Genomic DNA, 8,921 nt, shown 5'->3' with positions numbered 1-8,921 from the left:
TGCTGTATAGTCATAGCCTTCATGTCTCAGTGTTTGCTGTGTTGTGGTTATTCCCTGTCTGTGGCGGGGCACAGTCCGCAGTGCCGCTGCAGGGAGATGGATGCACCTCGCCGGCAAAAAAGGCTGTGCTATCTGTCAGAATGATGTTGTTGTTGTGGTGTATGTGTCAGCTGTGAGCTGTGGAGCTGTAGCCGAGTGTGTGAACAGCAACCAGAAGAAAAAAAAAGTGTGAAATGCTCAAAAGCATGAAAGTGTGGTCATCGGGTCTGTTGTGGTATTGCTACACTGTCACTCTTAGCAGGTTTTCTCTTGTCTGTTCATCAGACAGACAGACAGCAGTCAGTAAACAGGTGCTGTCAGTTAAATGTAGTGAGATTTGGAACAGTACTGCAGCTGTAACTCATGTGTGTATGTTATATGTTTTTATTTATCTGTTGTTTTGCATTTCATTGTATTATTTTGTGTATTTTTTGTCAGGACTACATTGTTTTACATTGTCTTATGGTTTGCTCAAATTTTTATTTATTGTTTTTGAGATGAAAGGTAGCCTCCTGGCTAAGTCTGGCATATTTACATTGATACATGTTCAATAATACGCAAAGTTTTTAAGCAGAGGTTTGCTCTCTGTTCATTGTCCTGCATTCATTATCTTCACCTGTCGTTAACTGCTTTACTGCTTTCAGCTGCGTCTTCTCTTTCGCATCAACTTTGGCCATTGGCTGCTTTTTCACATATTTTCAGTCCAGTCCTTATAAGTGACTGGACTGAAAATGAGCACAAAAGCAGAGGAATGCTTTTTTGTTCGTTAAGTCACCTATGAGCCATTCAGGCATTAAAAAAAGTCACCTATCTCAAACCAGGATGAATTAGTATTGTGTCTACACATAACAGACAACTGAGCAAAGAACTCATTTTAAATTGTTATAGGAACTAGCAGCCTTATATGCTCTAATGTTTTAGTTGAGCTAAGTTGGCTTACACAGTTTAACAGGCATAAAATAGTATTTCTGCACTCACATTCCCAAAGAGCCTTTAGCTGAAATCCTGACATGACGTGCAGTAAGTCCTTAAAGTTTTGAGGAAACTGAACAAGTGGAGGACAAAGGACAAAGTATCTGAAAGCGATGTTGTAGGAAAAAAAAACACCAGCAAAGACCTGACACAGTACCTAAGAGATGGTGTTGTTTAAATTGTTGGACTAGAGCACTGTGAGGGATCATTTTGACAGAGAGCTGAACGAAAGGCAGCCAATGTACAAAGAAGAGCTTTGAATGCCCTTCAAGAAGCCTGGAGAACTATTCCTGAAGACGACTAAAAGAAAGCTTATCTAAGAGAGGTCAGGCTGTAAATGCTGAGTTATTTTCATGTCTGTTGATTAATAGGCCCATGCTCTGATTTCCTCTACACAGCTGTGCCTGCTTTAAATCTGCTTCTGTCTGACAGCCTGAAGATCCTGGCCATTTAATATTATTTTTCCAGTCCCATCCTTGCATACTGAGAAGTACCCACACTCTCTGAATGATATTATGTACTGTAGATGATGAAACACACAAATTGATAGCAAAATACACTGAGGGACATTTTCTTAAACTGTTGAAGTTGCGTCTTACACAGTTTGTCACGATGGTGAAGCCCTTTCCAATCTTTACTTCTGACAGACTTGCACTCTTTGGGATTTTTTTTAACACAGTTGTGTTACTGACCTGTTGCCATGACAGTGTCAGATGTTTTACCCAGTATGTTTTTAACGTTATAGATACATACTTTGCTGAAATGTGTTGCTGAAGTCAAAATCAGGTAATTCTTTCTTTTTACATGCATCAGGTCCCAATCAGCCCAAATAGCAAAGAGAAATTAAAGATGCATGTCATGTAAGAGTTCGGGTCTTAGGAGGTTAATAATCAAAATTACTTACTTTTAGCATCTGATATATTGTGTTTGTATTTTTTTGGGTTTAAAACACAGGGTTTGTAAGTCACTGCATTCTGTTTTTGTTCAAATTAACAGAGCTGAATAGTGCATTTGAAGCTTTTTACATGTGGAGACATAGTTGGACAACTGCTAAAAAGACAGCCAAAACAAACAAGAATCAGCTTGCCCTCACACTAGCTTTTCTGAACTTTTCACACATCCATCCTCACACACGTACATGCACGCGCACACATGCATGCGGGGTCTCAACAAGTTGCAACAACTAGTGGGAGAATGCTATCCCTGACTTTCAACTTACAATGTTTGGAATTTCTCCAGTGTGGGGTCAGGTGTGAAGACATTAAGAAGGCAGATCACCTTTAAGGAAAAACACAGTGAGGAAATTAGTAAAACACCAATAGCTCAAGAACAGACTTACAGTGTATGAAACACTTCAGGAGCTCTATATTTGTCAGGGGGTCACATACAGTTCAGTGTTGGTAGTAGGATAGGAGGTAAAATCTACTAGTTCTGGGTTCTGGGTTTTTGTGACTTTGTGACTCCTGTTTTCAAAGCTGTAAATAAAAGTAACATCTTTGTTACAGTGAGTCATTGAACATCAAAGGGATCCAACTTTGAACATCTTTGCACTATCTAAAAATAAAGTGTGATGGTTAGAAATTGTTTAAAAAAAGAAGAAGCTTGAATTAAAAACAACAACAACAAGTGATTCACATTTTTAAACATGTTTCCACATGTCAATGGAAGCAAAGCTGAAACTCATTTAAATGTTTTTCCAAGGAAAATGCTAAGCGATGAGGGTTCCACCAATACACAACAGTCTCAGATCATCAAGGCCCACTGATGAGATTATGGGGCTTTTGTTGAAGGGTCAACAAAGTGTGCTTATCCTCAAAATTGACCTTTTTTTCCAGACAGGAGAAAAAAGAGCAAAGGTTATAATTAACTCATGTGTATCTTTCCCAACAGAGTCACTTTGACAGCACTAATTTGATATACTAGAGTTCTTCTAATGTCATTCAAATTACAAATTTACAGCTTAGAAAAATGACAAATTCAGATGTTTCTGTCATGCTGACCTTGCTGTCTGAGTAAGGATTAAGCATAAGCACCTACTGTATGACAGGGATTATAATGCTTAATGTTAATAAATCATCTTATTTTCATTGACTTTTCTTACATTGTCATGCTGTATGTGGCGGAGCAGCCTGAGCTCTCTGTAGGCCCGCGTGGCGTGGATGAGGGACTGAAAAGGCCGGTAGAGCTTCTTGATGGCCACCTTCTCCTTGGTCTTCTGGTCAATGGCAGAGCTAAATGGGACCAACCACAGACTCAGTGATTGAAAACACAGTGGCCATTTTAATCTAGGACTGCTATTAATCTGTACTAATTTCGGTGCTGAATATTCTAATCTAATCTAAAAAAATCAGTGAGCTGATAAAGTCATTGAACTAATAGAGTCATACATTGACACAACAACAAATACAATACATATATATCACATGGCTGACCAATCCATTCATTAACTAAACACTGATAAGTATTGCTGCTGTTTGGAAATGTGCTCTGAATGAGCCATGAAAATTTCCCAAACATAGAGATGAATGTTTGGTCCATATGTTGCTCATATTTGCAGTTTCCTATGCAGGACATCTGGTTTTGACTGACTGCGGTTGCCTCAAATCCACTGCAGGTCTGCCTTATATATGCCAGCGGTAGGGTGTGTTGGGATATTTGGGCCACATGTGGTCCAAATAACACTTACCAGTGCTGTACTGCACTGTAAATGCCTGAAAAATAACCCAGAATAGGTCCAACCCTAACATAACTATCTTGTTTCATAATGTTACTTTATGTTACATTACATTATGTTATTTTACATTATGTTATCTTACATCAGGTCATGTTACGTAATGCAACATTACATTGTTACGATGCATTGCATTAGCTTACATTATGTTATGTTGCCTTTGATTATGTGACCTATTTATCTGTAAAGCCAGAAATACAGCGTTCGAAAAGTATTCACGTATTCTGCAACACTAACGAAAATCTTTATGATAATATCAGTAATACGATTCTGTTTGTCAGTAGCTTATCATTAGGCAGAGCCACGTCTGGGATATCCTGGATTCCTGCAGGCTGGGTTCTTCTGTGTTAGTGGAGAGATTCTTGTCATATCAGAGAACCTGCATTGACTTGCTGAGTGGCCTCAGGCGGACAATTGTGTTTCTGTTAACAGAAACAGATGAAAGCCAGCTAGACCCATTCAGGGAGCGAAATGAATTTCCAAGAAATTCAGAAACCTTAGTGAAAAACATTTCAAGACGATCATTTAAATATATTCAGACTAAGCAGAGAGAAACGAAGCGACACTAAGCCGTTTTTAAAACGCAACATTACCTAATGGAAAATCATTATATTACCACACACTTTAACATGTTTACCAGTTTTCCAAATCCTTTGTTGAAGTTGGGTTTTTTTGTTATTTTTGTTGTTGTTGTTTTTACATTTTGTGTTTAAAACGCCATAATAAATACTTCCCTAGAGGGGATGAATTCGTTGTTGGTACTAAACCACGTCAAATAATAGTTTAATATGTTTAGCCTTTTATGGCAGTTTTAAACTTAATCGTAGGCCACCAAAAGACCACCAAAAAACACAACAAAAACAACTTTATACTTTTCTGTTTACAGTAGGGAAAGGAGCGATACAAATTATGTCTGCACTGTCGCCATCGCCCAGGTAAACTCACCACACTGTCCCGTAAGCTCCGGAGCCGATGGCCTGCAGGTTCGCGTATCTATGCGGGACGTCCCACGTTGTTTTCTGGATCTCCATTCTGTGGAAACCCGGTCTCACCGGGGAATCCTTCACTGGAGACTCCATGGCGCTGGGTTTTTTTTGTTCTCCAATCGGGTTTTGACCAAGAAAGTTCTTTACAGCCTCGGTCTTGCAACCTGACAGGTGAGCTCTAGGGTAGGATCCGCATAGAGACACGCCCACGCGTCCTAGTAGCCTGCCCCCGGTCACGTGAGCAGCTGAATCGAGGGTTATCGGCTCGTGCCTGACCTGTAAAACCACATATACCTTTTCAGCCGAGCCAAAGCTGAATATTATTTTTCCAGTCCCATCTTTGCTTACTGAGAAGTACTCACACTCTCTGAATGATATTATGTACTGTAGATGATGAAACACACAAATTGATAGCAAAATACACTGAGGGACATTTTCTTAAACTGTTGAAGTTGCGTCTTACACAGTTTGTCACGATGGTGAAGCCCTTTCCAATCTTTACTCCTGACAGACTTGCACTCTTTGGGATTTTTTCAGCCAGCGCATATTGGGAATGGTACAGGCACCGATCGGTTTTCTATCGCCCATTTGCTGGGAGTAAGGGCGCCCTCCGTTTGCGAGGTGCGCCTGCTGCTTGCGGCACAGGGAGGAGAGGGCGGGGGAGCAGCATCTAATAACCAACTCGCAAAATAACACAAAATAAAAACAAAACAACAAACACGAAAACACCAGAAATTATGAAACAGACTTATAATGTGCACCGATGTTTTTTCGAAATTCTATACGGGAAAAGTGAGCGCGAGAGCCCTCGGTGCGCCTGCTCGCTGCTGAAGTCAAAGTAAACTTTATTGTCATCTCCGCTACATAAGTCCAGTATATAGAGAGACGAGACGACGAGGCTCCAGTTACAGCACTGCAAGTAAACAAATAATAAATATAAGAACAGTAAGAAAATATACCCTTTAGGACTCGGGGTAAAGGGATCAATAACAATTTAAAGTTTATAATTTACAGTTCTATGATTTAAAGTCTCACACACAACCCGTCGAAAGAGGAGGGAGACCTGCTGCTTCCAAGTAGAGCACATTTCATTCATAATGTTGTAAATTATGTATTCATGATTTGAATCCTGGTTTGTGTGAAATCCCAGAAATACACCTTAGACAAAGTGAATCTGTGAACTAAGGTGTAGGTCTATTAGGTTATGTTGTGGTGATCCTCGAGTTGGGGGATTTGTGTTCATACTGGAGTGCAAAATTAAAACCAATGGAAGATGGACAAGAAAAGTTCAAAGCCATCAGGTCCTCAGTTTAGAAAAAAGAGAAAAGAAGAGGAGGAGAAACGAGCAAAAGATACAGGTAAGCAGATGTGTCATTGGATAATGCAGTGGTTCCCAAACGTTTTTTGCTGGGCCTCCCTTTGTTTTACAAGAAAATGTTCTCGCGCCCCGCGTGCACGCACATGCACGCACACATCCTCCAACCACACACACCCATATTTTGCTCCATTGCGGTTTATTTCACACCTCAAACATTTAGTAAACAATTAAGCAAATACATGTAATCTGCAATAAATTACAAGTAGTAAGAAAATAAGCTACTAACTATTTTACGCTGCGTCCGCACCTACACAGGTATTTTTGAAAACGCAGGTCCACACGTACACGACGTTTCGAATCACCGAAAACGGAGATTTTTTTTAAACTCTTTTTTTTGCATTTACATGTGGACGAGGAATACAGAGTTTGTCACGCAAAGTCAAAGGTATGTGTCTTTTTTCACGTCACACTGTGCGCCACGTTATTGTTTACATGAGATGAATTGCAGAATGGCAGATAGAGACAAAATACTGTTAATCTGACTATCTGCAGGTTTTACAGGCTTACATACACAAGCAGTTATTAATGTCCCTCCGTTTACAAAGGCAGAGGCGTCACGATGTGATTATTTTACGTGTAGTTGTTTTTTTCCTGTGTAATAATATTCAACATTGCTATCAATATATTTTTCACAAAATGCCTCTCTGTGCAAAATGGGTTCAAAAACATAAACTGCTGTGGGATACTGTTTGTCCGTGATTTGAACCGGGGGAACAAATCGTGGCAGGATCAGCCTGATATTATTTGTATCCCGCTGTAACTTTACTGTATAAAGAAGTAACATCTCCAAAATGTCAGGAGTATCTAGTCATTACAAGAAGTGTTTGTGAACTAAAAATCACGAATGTGGGACACTGTTTGCCCGTGATTTAAACAGCCCAGCGCTGTTCCCAACCCAGGGAAAAGCAATTCTGCAGGGGAGACCTACCTCGGCACTTTTGCGGGTGAAACCAAAGGGCTGACATGCTTCACCATATTTTCTAGTCTTTGGCTTAGAATGAAGTTGGTTTGGAAACATATTCAGCGATGCTTCATCTCCTGCTTTGCGTTTCTGTAGGCGCCCGTGCTAGCAGTGTCCAAGCGTCAGTGTCAATTGTTGATTTGTCCTGTTCTCATTGTATGACGAATTATGATGGCTGTTTGGTAGCAGTTTGCATACAATGCATACTCTCTCTCTCTTCATGTGTGTGTGTGTGTGTGTGTGTGTGTGTGTTTGTTGTTGTTGTTTTTTTCTTTTTACTTATGTAAACTGTGCATTAATCAACAGCATTTGTAGCTATAATGTTCGAGTTCCCTTTTGGCTTTTCTGATTCATATAGAAGAAATCTGTGCATGGTCCTTGTCTGAAAGGTGGCACCACCAACAAATTCACAGTGGAAACAAGGTATTTATGACGGATTCATGGTGAAGTGTCACAAATCTGTTTTCTGCTCATATTGTAAAACTCTATCATCTTCCCTGTGCAGAGGAGCAGGTACAGTTGCCCCTGGTCTACCAATAGAACTTCCATCTGAGGCCAAAATGTCCTGAACCGACAACAAGGATGGCAGCTGCAGTGTGGAGTACATCCCATATGAGGCTGGCACGTACAACCTCAACATCGCATATAGAGGACAACCTATCACAGGTGCTGAATGGTATTTTAGTAGTATTAAGAAATACAATTGTGAGATAAGAGCGTCTTAAGTGTATAGTGTTGAAATGTACTCCATCTGCTGCTGTTAAAAAAAAAGGGGGGGGGGGGGGGGTAAAGGGGGGGGGGGGGGGCTTAAATATTTCTTCTAATATTCCCTCATGTCTTGCCTGAGCCCAAGAAGGCAAATATCCATTACAACCATGATGGGACCTACCTGGTGCATTATGTGCCAGATATGACTGACAGATACACCATTCTCATTAAGTACGGAGGAGACGAGATCCCTTATTTACCCTACTGAACCAGGCTTCTGTTTTGCAGAGATGCCAGCAAGTGCACTTTCACAGGTATGTACTGGACAAATGGGCTTCTGCAGTCATAGCAGTTATAGAGGTTTTGTTGTTGTTGCTGTTGTTTTCTTTACTTTTTGTGGTTTTCTACTAATTTGTCAAAGTCAGTTGTACTGCTGATCAGCTTCTCATTTCAGTAGGAATAATTAGTAGAACATATTGTGTTTAATACTGATACAAAATGCACCTAGATTTTCAACATTCACATTTGATTCTTATAAACAATATATGCCCCTTTTTTCCCCCAAATGTTGCTTTCTATTGCTATTAAAGTTCTTGCAACCAGGAGAGATCAAAAGGTGTTTTGTGCTGGTTTTCACTCAGAGTGCAGAAATCCATAGTTGCTCTTACAGGATGTAATATATTTCAGAAAATGTTAAACAGATTTACAAATGGGTAAATACCTATAAATATGTCTCTTTAGAACACGAGTAGGTGTTTCTCAGCCAGTATAAGTGGCTGGGTTAGTGATATGAAATTACCTTGCAGACCTCTTGAGCTGTTGTTCAGTTTCATACATACAATGAACTGAGGTATTCTCTTTGGTTAATTACTTGTTTGACAATGGCAATGATTACAAGTAGGGATGCACCGATACCACTTTTTTGGAAACGAGTACGAGTACTTGCATTTCAGTACTCGCTGATACCGATACGGAGTACTTAATAAAAACATGATTTAAATTTGCAGGTAACAGCTTTAGTCCTATAATTTAACAAAAAACAAACAAACAAGGGACTAGTTTGGAATTAAGAACATTTATTTAAAATGAAAAGCATGTTGTATGCAACATATTACAGAATAAATAATTATAAAAAAACAAAATTTA

At 39.7% G+C, this 8,921-nt stretch overlaps 1 protein-coding gene across 1 annotated transcript in view; it reads right to left on the bottom strand.

The window, feature by feature from the left end:
* Nucleotides 1-4,905, bottom strand: part of LOC102194943 (mitogen-activated protein kinase 14A) — a 14,612-nt gene extending 9,707 nt beyond the window's left edge. Inside the window, exons 1-3 of the mRNA XM_013913130.1 lie at nucleotides 4,688-4,905; nucleotides 3,113-3,242; nucleotides 2,231-2,289 (exon numbers count right to left, since the gene is read on the bottom strand). Of these exons, the coding sequence (XP_013768584.1) occupies nucleotides 2,231-2,289; nucleotides 3,113-3,242; nucleotides 4,688-4,821 (323 nt within the window). The 5' untranslated portion in view covers nucleotides 4,822-4,905. The remainder of the gene's footprint in view (nucleotides 1-2,230; nucleotides 2,290-3,112; nucleotides 3,243-4,687) is intronic.
* Between the last annotated feature and the right edge of the window lie 4,016 nt (nucleotides 4,906-8,921).

Source organism: Pundamilia nyererei, unplaced genomic scaffold (genome assembly GCF_000239375.1).
Source record: "Pundamilia nyererei isolate P.nyererei 1_Seehausen unplaced genomic scaffold, PunNye1.0 scaffold00116, whole genome shotgun sequence".
In the NCBI taxonomy this organism is placed as follows: domain Eukaryota; kingdom Metazoa; phylum Chordata; class Actinopteri; order Cichliformes; family Cichlidae; genus Pundamilia; species Pundamilia nyererei.
Note: the sequence above shows the minus strand (reverse complement) of the source record. Positions and strands in the feature narration are given on the sequence as shown.